Consider the following 15607-nt stretch of genomic DNA (forward strand, 5'->3'; position numbering starts at 1 on the left):
ATCATTGGTTATAGTCTTTTTCATAAACTCAGTCATTGTTTGCCAAAATCTTATTAAAAAATTGAGATATGAGCACTTGTGAGAAGGAGGCTCGGAGAGACCAAATTCTCCGTCAGTTTCCCCCCCCCCTTTTGAAACCGGTATTCGCACATACGCAATCGACGTAACAGAGAGGGAAAAAATCAGAGACGTTTGTTTACGGCCAGTATTCCTAACGGATCACGTGAGCCGAGCAGCCAGACGTGACGTGATTCACGTCACGTCTGGCTGCAAGGCTGTGCGCCTTGGTTGTTGCGCGTGAGAGAGATAACGGGCTGTGCCGTGATAGTTACTTTCCCCTTTTCTATCTTTCACTCTCCTTCTCATTCGTGCTCACTGTTACTTTTAACAATATTTTAAAAATTAAAATTCAGACCATTTCGTCTCCCTTTAAAACTTATAAGACTCAAGACTACGCTGAGTAACGCTCTATAACATTGTAAAAGCTTAGGTAAACAAGGTATCTTGAGTCTTATGAGTTGTGTAATTTAAAAAACAGGGTTACTTTTTTGGCCTTAACTTTATGAGCGATAACAGAAGTTCATTAAATTAGCCTAGGCTAATTTAATGGACTTCCGGCGATGGTTATTTAATTTGGAGCACAATAACCCTATCAACCTCAATGTTTTTTAAGTGATATTAATATATATTGAAGTGTTTGACCTTTGACCCATTTACATTGAAATGATGGTGATATTATAATATTGTTGACAATTGTTAAAAATAAGAAAAAATAATTCAGATTTAAGTCTGCTGTTTGTACATCTACCGTAATTTTAGAAACTGCTTCAGTTGTATTATATATATTATCAAATGAAATTATTATATAAAGGCAGTGTTTGTTGGATGTAAAAAATGTTTTATTTTTACGAAGCAACGCGTGTGGATTTTAGTCCAAGCCTACAACAAACTCATTAATCGGAGGAAATTCATTCCTTTACCTAAGCCTTGGCTTCAAATTGAAACCGTTACCTTTCAGACAGTGGTCGCCCATTTCCGCACAGTTTTATTTTTGACACCTTAAAAACCTACAGCACCTTTCCGCACAATTTTTTCAAAACTCATTTCCGCACAGTTTGCAAATAAAACATTTTTATTTGCTTGTTGATTTCATTTTAAAACCCTGAAACTTATGCTGCTGACCCATTGGACTGAATGCCGTTGGAACGAATATAGCCAAAATGTGAGGTTTTATGATCATAAAAATTTTGAAGCTATTTAACGATAGATTTATTTTTAATGCAGTTTTTACAAACGGAATTAAAAAAAAGCATCTTTTACTTTTATTTTTTTAACAAAAACACGCTTGTTTTAATGCTTACGTCTATCAATACACTTTTCTACTGATAGTGATATTGCAACAAGTTTAATAGCAAGCCTTTATTGTAGCTAAAGCTAACCTAACTTTACCCTAACCGAACCAAACCTAACCCTAAATCTTTGCTGAAATGGGTTATGATAAAAAAGGTGAACTAAAATTTCGATGTAAAAAACTGTGCGCAAATGGGCCATAAAAATTGTGCGGAATTGGGCTATGATTCTCCAAAAATTGAGCGGAAATGGGCATTCTCATTTCGGCCGTATAACAATTCATAACTAGCATATTATTTTTTGATAATAATCTAATAATCTAAGCTTTTGTCTATGAAGGGATTTCCACACTAAGCCTGTGGCTTATTTACAGGTGGGTTATAGTTTCTTTAAACAGGGCCGCTTACAAGTTAAAGTTAAAACAAGTTGAAAAAACCAAAATTTTACCTCTCCGAGTCAAGAGGTCTACTACTACAAACATATTTATCTAGATATGGAATTATTTCTCTTTTTTGAAGTAAAAATTTACGAATATTTGAAGCAGTATTCCAAGCATAGCGAATATACAATAAAGCTGACGACATTTTACATCCAATAAGGATAAATCTTGGACACATGGAAATCAGTCAATGGGGAAAAGAACAGGAAATGAAGTGTACAAATTTTGGAGAGATATAAACTTTATGTGTTTGTAAAGGCCCAATCGTCTACGCTTCAGCTGTTTACCCGATATACTCATAGCTACATTCACAACCGGTTTGCAGTGTATACACTATCGTCTCGTCTGACCTCAACGATATTCTTAATTTGCCAACATGAGTGTTAATGTTAAATAACACCAAATCTGATTTGTGGCTAGACGCACTGAAACTGAATGCGCACCATAAAAAGAACGAAAACTCTGTAGCTATACAATCCGTTTAATTGCCACCATGATCTTATCTTCTATTATAAAATTTAATAATTTAAACGTGTATTTAACTTTTGGCTCACTCCCAACCGTTAATGTCTCTTCATTGCAGAGAAGAAAATCAACACCCATAGTTTACTACACTTCGGGCCTCAATTATTTACTCTTTGTTTCACTAGGCCTATTACGGTTCAAACTTGATTTCACCGAAAGCGTCCAAGCCTTGGAATATAAAAATGAAACAGAGCTTTCGAGCTACAAAACTACTAAAGGCATCGTAATTACGAAAAATATTTCCATATATTCAATTAATATTATGGAACAACATCTCCACTCCGCTTTTATTAACTATAATACTCGCTCTATATTAACTATGAAATGTGTACAGTCTATCGTGCAATCATCATTACTCGTCCTATATTAACATTGACTATTAAAATTTAGATAAACCCAGGTTTTTCTTAAATAATTTAATAAATATTATTGATATTATTAATTATTTTTACCGTCAAATATATTTTGCCTTTCTAGTTAAATTGTTTAAAGAAACGTTATTTCGATATCATTTGACATTATGCGATTTTTGCGGGATACTTAGTCTCACTTGAGGACAGCCCACCCGATCACGCTTAGGCTTCACGCGCTATTGAAACGCGATCAAAGAAATCAATTACCATGCAATAGTGGGGAAGCTAGTCTCGATTTTCGAGACGAAAACCACAATGTTGGAGAAATTGTCAAGTTGATGAACAAACGTTTACAAGAAAGTGAAAAATGCAAGTTCAAGGAAAAGTAGTCGGCAGGTAGGACATTTCGACGTCGTACCGGCTAGCCACAACTTAACAAGACTTAATAATCACGAGTGAATCCAGAAGTAAATAGCATATTTCGTTCCTCTTTTTTAGACTTCGAAACGCCAACTGTTGAAAGACCAGCCATAACCGCAAACATCCTTTGTGCATTTCAGTTCTGTAGTACGACATTTGCACTACATTTTCAAGAATAGCGCGTCGCAATTCACTTGCACTATCTTCAATGTTAAGTGATATTTTCTAATGAAACTTTTAACATAATATAGGAATGAAGCTCTTTACACATTTAAAACGTCACAACACACTTAGACCAACTAGGAGGCTAACTGGGCCACAAGATGGTGCACCGGTAAAGTATTTACTTACGTAATATCCTAGAACTCAGTGGACGTCAAACATGTAGAGATATTTTCACTATGAGTCTTGTGGAAATGTTGCCACAATATCGGTCCTTTGTAACATAGTGCAACGGTACAGAAATTCGAGATTATTATATGTATTGCAATTTGAGATTAAGTTTAATCGATATGAGAAATTTGGTTTTTATCGCGCTGTTCAAACATTTGCTCTGATTCAAAATTTTACAACAAGCATGAATTTGCAGTATTTGGGATATTGAATTTCTTACCGAGTGTCTGTACCTTAAGGGTTTTCAAATTTATTAAATGTTTAAAAATTGTATTAAAACAATAATTAAAATTTTGAGAATTGTTCTCTGAAATTTTGACATTTGCAACTTTAAAATTTTGAGAATTGTTCTCTGAAATTTTGACATTTGCAACTTTAAAATTTGTCATTGGTTTCTTTAAAATGTTGTGAAATTATATCTTTAATTATGTTGCGAAATTGTTACTTTAAAATGTTGTGAAATTATGCCTTTAATTATTTGCGAAATTGTTAATTCAAAATGTTGACAAATTGTTTCTTCAATCTTGCGAAATTAAGCCTTTAATTATGTTGCGAAATTGTTACTTTAAAATGATGACTAATTGTTAATTCAAAATGTTGACAATTGTTTCTTCTTAAATATTGCGATATTATGCCATTGATTATGTTGCGAAATTGTTGCTTTAAAATGTTCAATAATAGCAGTTAAGAATTAAAATATTTTTCATAAAGTAGCGCGTTTTTTCATTTTATCTTGAAAATTTTTCCTGTTCCCTTAATGAGCTCCTATGAATTGAAGAATTTATTGCTTTATACACGACCCCTATATTTTCTCCATAGTTCGAAAGTGACGTATCTTGAGGGGTGCTACCTTAAATGATGTTAGGTGAGTTTACATTTTCACGTCCGCTTTGACGGCTGTGAAGAGTCAAGGATCATAGTAAATCCCGGCGGGATCCTGCTCTGCGTTTTAATATTTAATATTAATCCCATGAGGATCTTGCTCTGCGTTTCAATATTTAATATTAATCCCCTGGGGATCTTGCTCTGCGTTTTAATATTTTATATTAATCCCCCGAGGACCCTGCTCTGCGTTCCTAGACACAATGTCCTAAAAAAAACCACACACACAAAAAAGACTCAGTAACTTTGTTTGTGAAATAAATAGTAATTATAATAATAGTTTGAAAAACACCCCATTTTTAGGCTTAGCAAAGATAAGGTGGTCGTCTTTTGTTTTCGTATCTGGTTGCTTTGGGCTTACTGTATAAAATTTTAAATACTTACTTTGAACTTTTCCATAATGGCATATGGAAATTGAGCAAGATCCCCGCACGCTTCCAACTTTTTAGAAAAAAGACAACGTATCGGCTTGGACAGCAGAATTGAGAGTTCTTCATCTTGACCTTCGGGCATCTTGGAACGCACCTCTTTAGTGCCGGTGTACAGACCATCATTTTATTATAATTCGACTTTTCTTGAACAAACCCAAACTAAATTTAGGCTCAAAAACGGCGACGTTCCACTGTTTCTTTGTGCGCTTATCTTGGCACGAAGACAAATTGACCACTTCTTTCTGTAAATATTACTTGACGAGAAAGCTCTAGCCTCTAACAGACTGCAGACAACACGCTGCTCAATTTTCGTCTTACAAAATAGGGACTAAGGGACTTGGCAATTCAGGCTTAACTTCGCCCCCAGCACCATTATGGTATTTATTTTTAACAGAATGAAACTTATATAAGCCCCTCCTCCTAGTATGTTTTTTACCACTAGTGGAAGATAGCCTGACGTTGCAAGACGTAGTACTGCCAAGTCCCTATTCGATATTGTCCATCGTAACCTTGATTTGGACCCCTCATTATTTTTCACCCCCTCTTCCAATACAAGAACTCGTGGTCACTCACAGAAATTCACTAAACCGCGGGTCGCGACTACCTTCCGCCAAACGCATTTTGCCAATTCTGTCATTGATGATTGGAACTCTTTGCCCAATGATATTATCATACTCTCTACCAAATCTCAATTCCGTCGTCATTTGATACGCTTTTTTCGCGCTACTTTGTAACTTTCATTACCCTAAGTTCCTTATTGTATTGTTAGTTTTTTTTTTCTTTTTTTTTATTCTGAATGACCAATTTATACTGTACCATCTTATTTAACTATCATTATTATCTTTATCTTATTTTATTTTATTCTTATTTTATACATATACATGGTCTTAATTAATCTCGTGTTATTATTCTTGCCCAATACTATTGTATTATTTGCTCCTGATTGTTGATGTTTTCTTATTTGTAATTACATTTTCGTTTTTTAGCCATATCGTAGTATACGATAGGCTCTTAGTTTGACCCGAGCCGTAGTAGTAGTAGTAGTAGTGGCCGGGGTTGTCGCTTCGTTATCGTCAGATTTTAGCTTAAAATGAACTTTATATTACCACAACCCACCCATAGGGGTAACTGGGCTCGGTTAGAAATTTAATTTTAATTAAAATTTTTTTGAGATCGCAGCCGGGATTCGAACCCGGGTCGCTCACGTAGTAGACGGAAATTCTACCACTGAGCTATAGAGACTTAATAGAAACCCCGAGTTTTTTATTATTTATTTTTATCTCTAAAATGTCAGGGTGATGTGGGGTGGGTTACCTCTTAATCTGTGGGGGTCGGATACTTTTGAATTTTTATCTGTGGGGTCGGATACTTATGAATTTGTATGTTTGGGGTTTTTATATTTATTTCCTTTTTTTTATGTGCTAATTAAATAGATAACGATTTTCCTTGTTTCGTTCTCGTTCGGTAGCTATCGTCATTTATGTTATGTTTGACTGGGACGTTTTGGCGGTTAATTCAAATGTGGGTTTAGATAGAGCTAACATAGTGTTAAATGAGCGTTATGCGTTTGATCATTTTAGCATTGCTAAAGGTAATTCGAGGGGATTATCACTAAAATGCGTAATCACTATAACTAAACTTTCTCTTTCAAAAGTTTCTGGGCATAAGTCCTTGTTAGAAATTTATAAGATGCGATAAGTGTGCATCGGCATAAGTCTGTTGTAAACTCATCGAGGGGATTAACACTAAAAACTATCTGTTCTTCGATTCGCCGGAATATTAGAATTACAGCATAAGTAAATTTATACGGTTATAATTTAATCACTGTTTAGAGTGGGAATCGAGGGGCTATCCACTCTGATTTTATGCACGGTAAATCATTTAAGCATTGAAAAAGATAGCGCTATTCACTCATTAGGGTAAGGTATAGAGGGGTTATCCACTCATTAGGGTAGGGTATAGAGGGGCTATTCACTCGTACGATATGGCTACTATTACGAGCCCTTGGGCCGTCTTGTTTTGTTTTCTCTTGACAATTTGTAACTACGTACGATGCCCATTTACACGTCACTTTGATGACTTTGTGGGCAATCATTCACTCAATAAATAAATAAATAAATAAAGGTTTCACTCCCACCAATGAAAACCCACCGTTGGTTGTAGTTAGGAGGTTACCACGTGATAGCTAAGTAACAAGTAGTATCTTGTGCAGCATGTTCAAAACTAGCGAGAGAGGCTTATTGACATTTTGCTGAACGCTTTCTTGACGGACAGTCTTTATGTTTTATAAGCCTCCCATATTGTTCCTTTTGGGGGAATTTACCTTGCGTGCTTTTTATTTGTTTTTTCTTAGCCCTCGAAACTGTGTATATAATTTCAACCAATCAAATCTCTTCGTTGGTTGTAGTTTAGGTTTAACCACAGCCCACTCCATCACGCTTTTTTGCACTCCAAACAAATTTTTCCCTTTGCGAGTATCAGGAATTTTTGGCAAATTCTTCGCTCGAAAAAGCCAAGGAGTCAGCTTTCAACATGGCCGTCTATGGGACCCTAATTTTGAAAGTTCTGGTTCAAATCTGTTGAAATTTTAATGACATGTGCAAAATAAGGTTTGTTATTTTTGTTCAAATTTTCAAAAGTTTCTTTTTTACTTTTTTTTGGAAAAAAATGAAAACGAAAACAAGCCATAATTAAAGGGCTTAGTTTTCAAACGGTTTAAATGTGTTTTCGTTGCCTACGGAATAAGAATTAAGACCAGTTCTCCGTAGGGTTTTCAGACTGTATTTCTGACATTTTAGTTCGCCTTTAATATCCGCTAGGTGCGCTCTTTGTTATCCCTTCGGTGACGCGACGCTACTATTTGAATTTTTTTCCCGCCGAGCCGACGTGCTACAGGCAGACTGACTTGAAGCAACGCGCCCGAAGCTGAAGGGATGGATTTCTTTCCTATCCTCTTCTCACCCGTTTTGACTGCTTTCCCCAACATATCTGTGTTAACTATAGAGAGACAATAGAATGTAAAACCTCTCTGGTAAAACCTTTTTAAAAAAGGTGGGGGGGCTTTCAAAAAGAAATTTCGGTTGGCGTTCGTTTCCTAGAAAGCTATTCGGCTTTTGTTCTCGCGCTGTGTACGATTGTCGATTCACTAGGAAAATTATTATATTTAAATTTCGTGTTATTTAAATCAGAATACATCTACATGTCTGCAATATAGTTCTGCAAGATAAAATCTAAGAACAATAATAAAATTCTTAAAACCTCAATGAACCAAAGCAAATTTAATTTTACGAATGACCCCTTTAAAGAAGGATAGCAAAGAGCGCCAGCACGCGAGGAAATGTATCAAAGAACGATTCTTCCCGATAGGTTAAAGTCCCCCACCTTCAGCCAAGCTTGAACTGGCCTTAAATCTTATTCCGTAGTCAACGATTTCACTGGTTAGAATCTCTTTAAATTTCAGGGAGAGGTATATTGAAGGGTTTCAAATTATCGTGCAAAGTTTTAAAACTAATAGTTCTTTTTCTAAAAATTTTGTCTGTGTATAATCACAACCTATTTAGCAACTTAGGGAATTTTTAGGAAAAGATCTATTCGTTTCAAAACTTTGAAACCTTGCACGGTAATTTAAAACCCTTCAATATAACTCTCCCTAAGATTTCAAGAGATTTAAACCATTGAAACCGAAGAAAACACATTTAAACGGTTTGAAGATTAAGCTCTTTAATTATGGCTAATTTTCGTTTTAGTTTTTTTACCAAAAAAAAAGTATAAAAGAAAAACTTGAGAAACTTTTGAATCTTCGCAGAGAAAAACAAACAAAAAAACCTTACTCTACACTACTAAAATTTTTAGAAATTTGAAACAGTATTTTCAGAATTAAGGGCCAAAAACGGTGTTCCTCCCATAGACGGCCCTGTTCAAAACTGACTCTATTCTATTGATTTTTGGGTTAAAATGTGTGATACGCGTTTTGAGCCCCATTGGACGGGCTTCTATAGCGCGTGCAGCCTAAAACGTGATCGAGTTGGCTTTGGTTTAATATTCCCCCCGTTTTGTCTTTTCCCCTTTGGTATATTTCCGTGGGCGTGGCATTCTTCGTCATTTCGTGTCTCGTGACAATAATTTTGAGAATTAATCAGGGATTCAGCGGACGTGGTAAGTTGTTGTCTAACATTACGCCTATTCTAAATAAATTCATGGCCTATTTAAGTATCCAAATTTTAATTTATGGGGAAAATACTTATTTAAATTCATATAATTTAAAATTACGATTTTTTGTGGTGTGTAGAAAATAGATATTGTAAAGATGCTGAGCCTGAAAGCGGCAACGGCAAAGCGCTGAAAGTTTTTACTAACTTAAGCCTTGGCTTTTTGTTTTAATACGAGTTGCTAAAAGTGCTCCCCCTCTTATGGGTTGAAATGAACAATATTGAGGAAAAAAGTTTACAATAAATAAAGTAATTAGCAATAATTTGGTAAAGTAGCAATATTTTGGGGTTAAATAATACCCAATTTAGTAATATTTTCACGAGTGGCTAAAAGTGCGCCTCTTTTTAGGGTAGAAATTACAACATAAAATAACAATATAGAGAAAAAAGTTTACAACAAACAAAGTAATTAGCAATATTTTGTTTTTAAAACATACCCAATTTATTAATATTTTGGAAAAGGGGGAATTAATACAGTTGGTAAACCTTGGTAATATCCAAAACAGACGCACATTTAGCCGCTCATATATTTTCAACAGTAAATATTTACTGTTGATATTTTGGAAAACCTAGTAAATAACCAAAACAGTCGCACATTTAGCAGCTGCTCATGTTTTAATTTATCATATTTTCGATTAATTGATGGAACTAGTTTAGTTTTGCACAATGCTGTAATGCTTCCGACAAGATTAATGACTTTTTTAAAATTTACTTTTCAATTTTAGTTTGTTACTGTTTCGACTGCTACATAAGTTATATCATAGCTGGTTAATTATGAATCCGTTCAAGTCAAAGTAAGCGTACTTCGAATATTTTTAATTTTTAAAACAAGATAGGGGTTGTTTATTACATATTCTTCTTAAAGATCAAAGTTGATGTGGTATTTCTTGTCTGAAAAATTGAAATCTGGAACTCACGGAAATAGATTTTATGCAGTTAAACGTTATGAGAATGGTTACATTATTGCTGTCAAAGTCATGAACCAGAAAAAGCTATCGAATGCCAGACTGAATAAAAGAGATGAATGGGCGTTACTTCTAGTAAGTTTAATGCCCAAGGATATTTACCCCCCCCCCCCCCGAAAATTGGGAAAAATAATGTCCCAAACAGTTCTGAACTATTGTATACAAATACCTAGGGCTATTAGTTTCATCCCCATTATGTACAAATCAGGCTGAGAAATATATGATGAGGTTCATTCAAACCTATGAATGTCTGGGATATAAAATTTTTCCAACTAAGAATAACCATGGAATAACCACGCTAGGTGGAACGGCGACGAAGATAGCGGAGCTTCTACCAGAAATGAAGCGAGTGACGTAGGAGAGCTCTCCGAGATAGTGGGAACAGAAAGTTCGGTCTGCGCAATATTCGCGCGCCTCTGATTTGTTATTGGTTACAGCTGTTTTAACGTTGAGGTTTAAACTTTAAAGCCGAGGCAGCGCCGAACCGTCCATCTCTCGAAACTTGGCGATAGTAGCGTAAGCCTTGTTCACTAAAATTTGAAATTGAACTGGCGCGCGCCAACCGACGCGCGCAGCCTTTCCATGTACGTACCCACCTTTAGGAAGGGAGGAGGAATCTAAAGGGGGTATTCAAGTTTTTGGACGACAGGTTTTTCAACACTAGGGGGCTGTTCCATCTCGCGTTAGTTCTTCCATGGAATAACCAATCACACACCACCCCACCACCACTATTCCTGCACTTACTGCACCTGGAAATATCAGGGAAATGTCGTACTGTCATTTAAAATAATATGCTTCTAGGAATATTGCCAGTTAAAAGGTCGCGCTGCACCTAAAACGACTAAAGAGTTCACAAATGCAAGATCGTCGTTTTTCAGCGCAGTTCCAAAATGTCGGTGCATCCCTGATGGGAAGTTCTGTAAAATTAGCAACAAGAAGGACTTTGAAACGCTTCAATTTGAACCTTTACCAGACTACAAGTACTTCTTATTCACTTGTAAGTATCTCTTGTTAGTTATACCGCTACTCCAAGAGTTCCAATTGATATTTCTGCATCGCGGTAAAGGCTCGAAAGCGAAATTCATGCCGGATTGGCCACTCAACTACTTCGAAAATGGTCCCAGTTCTCCGCAAGTAGTTCCAAGGTCCGGGGATGTTTTGGAAATGGCCATGGACGAAGCCGAGCTCTATGTAGATAATCCCCAAGAATTGAAATGGGCTGATTTGAAATCAGAGCCACTGATTGAAGACAATGATGACAAGTTTGAAGACATTGAGAATATGCCAGTTCAATTTTACAATCAATTCACCTGCAAGGGAGAGACGCCAGTTGACCCTCTTGGGTATTGTAGTAACAATCCACCACGGACACTACTTGGCCCCTTGTCGAATCAAGCGTCCAATACTGCTCCAGATGAGAAAATTACTCTTTACATCACAAATATTTGCGAGGATGAGAGACGTTTCCTATTCCAGAATTTAACACACCAACTGGCAACCATTGCTCTTTTGAGTCCTGAAGTTGAGATTCTCAATTCCATCGGTCAAAGTAATGGAGCTTCTCCGGACGTTAACGGAGCCCCCCTGGAAATTAAAGGACATTTTCATGGACATGATGGAGCTCTTGCTGTTCTTCAAGATGATGGTGCTATACCTCCTGTCGCTTTACGCGCAGTGCAGGATACCCCCGGTGGTTATGGTGTAACATTACACCAACAACAACCAATTGAAAAGGTCGATCATTATCTGGATGATTCGACTATTAAGCAATCATCTGGTACAGGGACCCTCAATACGCCTGAGATTCAGTTGAATGAATTTAATTTTCAAGTGACATCTATGATGTCAGACGGTGCAATACCTCCTGTCACTTTACGCGCAGTGCAGGATACCCCCGGTGGTTATGGTGTAACATTACACCAACCACAACCAATTGAAAAGGTCGATCATTATCTGGATGATTCGATTATTAAGCAATCATCTGGTACAGAGACCCTCAATACTCCTGAGATTCAGTCGAATGAATTTAATTTTCGAGTCACATCTCTGATGTCAGACGGTGCAATACCTCCTGTCGCTTTACGCGCAGTGCAGGATACCCCCGGTGTGTATGGTGTAACATTACACCAACCACAACAAATTGAACAGGTCGATCATTATCTGGATGATTCGACTATTAAGCAATCATCTGGTACAGAGACCCTCAATACTCCTGATCTAGGTCCGAGTATGAATTGGGATCCAAATGAATTCTTAAACACCACACATGAAAGTCATTCGTCTCCTCGAGTTACCGAGGAAAGTTTTGACGCTGATCTTATAATCAAGTTGAATGAAAAATATTATCAGCTTGATTTTGAAAGTTTAATCAACTAAAATATTTTTAAGAGAGTGTTGCCATAGGTCAGGGAAAAATTAAGAAATTTAAAAAGGAGACAAAACCGTCAGGGAATTTGGTTTCAATGGGGACATTTTTTAAGTTTAGGAAAATTGCAACATTTAATGTTTGGGGTTCATACAAATATGGGCAACATGGTAATGTCAACAAAACTCTAGGAAATTTGTAACTTCAGTCATTTTCAGGGAAATTTGTGAAGCCTGAGCAAAAGAAAGCCAGCAATTTCATCAACAAATTATTTAAAATTTTGAAGGCAATCCTGTTAGATATTTTTATAACAAAGGTCATTAAAATATTCACAATAATAATTATATCGAAGTTTTTGTACTATAAATGCCATTAAGCAAATAAGTTTTTGCTAATTTTCAACTGAACATGAATTTAAAATATTATAGAAATGTGTCTTTCTTAAAGAAACGATATTTTTTTCATACCAAATAATTAGTCAACACCCTCTTTTACTGATCAGTTCGATTATAAGTCTGTTACGGTTTGATTAAAAACAATTTTAAAACGGTCCAACTTGTACTGTGATTATTTTACATTTTTTATCAATAATTAGTTGATTTGGGCAAATCTGGGTCATTAGAAACAGGCTTAAAATAATGATGATTGCTAATGTGGTTAGTTAACAACTATAATATGGTATAACGAAGATTAGGCTCATAAAAGAAAAATAGATAAATTATGACAAGGGAGAATTCCAAAGCCCTGGTGATAATTGTTGCTGTCTGATAAGTTCTGTTCTCTAGAGGAATGAATGTTGGTGTTTATAATAATTAGAAATTTCCAATATAATATTAACGAAATAAAGATACTTTCAATATAGGATATTTCAGGACCTTTCAATCAACGAAAGACTGGTCGCGACATAATTTGGCTTTATTATTAGTCGTCAAACTTTGGCACGATTCGGGTTCACTCATTAAAATTCCGAGAGGAAAAAAATTTAAATTCCAAAAAAAAATATTTAACATCCGAAAATAATTTGTCTCCAAAAACTAAATCTAAATCCACGAAAAGTTTAAGAATAACTGTGATTCAAACCGATACGAGTTAAAAGTCAAATCTTGAAATACAAAATGAAAAGTTCGAGAAGGGGTGTACAAAGATGGCGGCCGTTCGCCCAAACTGGAACTGAACTCAAAGTGGAACCGTGCCCGACCACCCCGTCGGAAAAAATATGCGACGGTAGCAATAACAAATTAAAAGATTCAAAATTAAATGGTCACGGGCAACATTTGTAACAGTTCCCCGAGGAATATTAATCGTCGGGCTCGTGGGACCTAGTGACAACCTTAATTCTTAAAAAAAGGGGGTTCTCGAAACAATAGTAAGCCCATTCCGTCTTAATCGTTTCACTTGGGAAACTGAATTAAAATGAGCAAATCATACCTTCGGCTCATTTTGTTTTGAAATCGAAAAGAATTAACTAGTTTAAGAAAACGAATTTGTTCAACTCTTGGGAGCTCGCTTGGGAGGTGATCGCTACTCGCGACAACATGGAACCATGGCGACATAAAATGTTAACGCCTTAAGCGCAGTGTTTTTCTGTTAATACGTCATTAATGGTATTAGATTACAATCAACAGAAATTATATCGGTATTTTTGAATTCTAATGTATCAGAGTCTACAAGTAAATTCCTACAGTGAGTGCTCACTGATTCCTACCACTATTACAAGCAATAGTGCAAGATGCCCGTCTTTGCCCGATGCCAGTTTGAAAAGACTAGATAATAAGTGTTATTTTCGGCGTAAGTTTCGCCATCTTGTAGTGGCTAAGATACTTATTGTTGAAGTTATTAAAAATATATTGTCAAAATAGTTAAAACACTTAAAATAACAGACCGGTATAGATGTACTAATCGGAGAAAGAGTTAATAGTTATTAGTTAACATAAATCCAACGTTACGCTCCCGTGAAACCTACATATTTCTTCCCACAGACACAAGCACCTACCGAAGTAGCTCATTGCAATTGCAAATTAAGATCTATTTGCGCAAACAATTGTAAACGATTGCAAAGCGTCGCTTTTCCAGAGCTGATTAAAAAGTAATCTACTGGAATTTAAAAGCGTTAAGTAAAAAGAGCCAACGGCACGCAGTGTTCCCAGGTGGTCTCCCTCCCAAGTACTGACTGCGCTCGACGCTGCTTAACTTCGGTGATCGGACGAGAACCGGTGTATTCAACGTGATGTGGCCGTTGCCGACAGAATGCGTTCCAAATTCAAATCTAAAACTAAAGAAATAGTTTTATAGAGGTATTTCAATGGGATCTGCCGTAACGTGTCGGCGGCCTTTAGTTAGTCGCTAACATTCCCTGTCATCAGGCCAACTCTGTTGACAGACCAACTCTCCGGTAACCTCGTTAAGTCCCGTATAAGTATAATAAAATAGGTCCTTCCAGGTGAAACGTCACGCTTGTTTTTTTGTTATGATAAACTTTAGAAGAAAAGAATGGAATATTTTTGATGTTACTGGGTTCTAACGAAAAGACAGAAAACCCATTGTTAAAATATGGGTAGGGCCCGCTATTCTAAAATTTCGGGAATTTTTCCTCTCTGCGTTGTTTGTGACTAAGGTCTCACAGGTGTCCTTTTTGATAAATACCTAACTACAGAAAAGTATTTTTCCATCCTGTCAGTCTGAGTCAGTCAACTTAAATCTCGAAAGCGCTTGTGATTGGTCGCGAAGGATGAAGAAATAATTTTTTGTTAAAAATATTATGCTAAACCTAGGAAGTAGGAACCAAAGACGAATTTGGCAGAAAAGTGACGTTGAGTGTTGCGTTGGTTGCAACTTGGAGTTTGGGTCGCTTGTTTACTCACTTCTTATCGTAGTGTTATGGGTTGGCATCGTTTCATATCCAAGGTAGGCCTGCCGCAAGTGCCGTTTGTATTAGCTGCAACGGGCTTTTCTACTTTTTTATTTAAATTGTTACGTAATATAAAGTGAAATTTCTAAGCCAATTAATTATTTCAGAGTCGATGGAAATATGTGAAATACGGAAAAATCCAAGGATAATAATAATAATAATATTTTATTTAATAACAGACGTTTCAGGCAACCACAGAAGGCCTAGGCCTGTAAAGTGTGCAACCTTGTCCCATAAACATTCGCGTTTTCCAGGCAGAAAGAATAATTTTTTAGATTTAGAGTACTCCGAACAGATGCAAAAAAATAAAAAAATATTCAGAGAGTCAGAGCAGGGATAAATGAGGTAAGATGGGTTGGAAATATTGA

At 36.2% G+C, this 15607-nt stretch overlaps 1 protein-coding gene, 1 long non-coding RNA gene and 1 other non-coding gene across 8 annotated transcripts; 1 reads left to right on the top strand and 2 right to left on the bottom strand.

Moving 5' to 3' along the window:
* Positions 1-3589: 3589 nt before the first annotated feature.
* On the bottom strand, positions 3590-7256 carry LOC149618906 (uncharacterized). Of its 2 annotated transcripts, XR_016375344.1 has the most exons (3): positions 7117-7256; positions 4747-5035; positions 3590-4570 (listed from the first exon to the last, which is right to left on the bottom strand). It is a non-coding gene; the product is annotated as an uncharacterized LOC149618906 (long non-coding RNA). The 2 variants fall into 2 exon arrangements; XR_016375343.1 differs by lacking the exon at positions 7117-7256 and having other exon boundaries at positions 4747-7073.
* Positions 7257-8808: 1552 nt separating this feature from the next.
* Positions 8809-12882, top strand: LOC149618907 (uncharacterized). 5 transcript variants are annotated; one of them, XM_089854906.1, is made up of 5 exons: positions 8809-8948; positions 9727-9795; positions 9867-10041; positions 10768-10963; positions 11033-12882. In XM_089854906.1, exons 2-5 carry the CDS (start codon positions 9776-9778, stop codon positions 12340-12342), a joined length of 1701 nt encoding a protein of 566 aa, XP_089711032.1. In that variant the 5' UTR covers positions 8809-8948; positions 9727-9775; the 3' UTR covers positions 12343-12882. The 5 variants fall into 5 exon arrangements, with proteins under 5 accessions (XP_089711032.1, XP_089711035.1, XP_089711033.1 ...); XM_089854909.1 differs by having other exon boundaries at positions 9727-9789; XM_089854907.1 differs by lacking the exon at positions 8809-8948 and adding an exon at positions 8955-9250.
* Positions 12883-14453: 1571 nt separating this feature from the next.
* LOC149618908 (5S ribosomal RNA) lies at positions 14454-14572 on the bottom strand. Its single transcript, XR_016375699.1, has one exon. It is a non-coding gene; the product is annotated as a 5S ribosomal RNA (ribosomal RNA).
* Between the last annotated feature and the right edge of the window lie 1035 nt (positions 14573-15607).

The sequence above is a fragment of the Phalangium opilio genome, unplaced genomic scaffold (assembly GCF_054372755.1).
Source record: "Phalangium opilio isolate 3A_F unplaced genomic scaffold, DU_Popi_V2 ptg000209l_1, whole genome shotgun sequence".
Classification (NCBI taxonomy): Eukaryota; Metazoa; Arthropoda; class Arachnida; order Opiliones; family Phalangiidae; genus Phalangium; species Phalangium opilio.

Excerpts from the sequence above, each read along its gene's own strand:
- LOC149618907 (XM_089854906.1), top strand. The coding sequence starts at position 9,776 with ATGAATCCGTTCAAGTCAAA. Across the intron at positions 9,796-9,866 it reads ATGAATCCGTTCAAGTCAAA|ATCAAAGTTGATGTGGTATT; the intron begins GTAAGCGTACTT and ends TTCTTCTTAAAG. Across the intron at positions 10,964-11,032 it reads CAAGTACTTCTTATTCACTT|GCTCGAAAGCGAAATTCATG; the intron begins GTAAGTATCTCT and ends ATCGCGGTAAAG.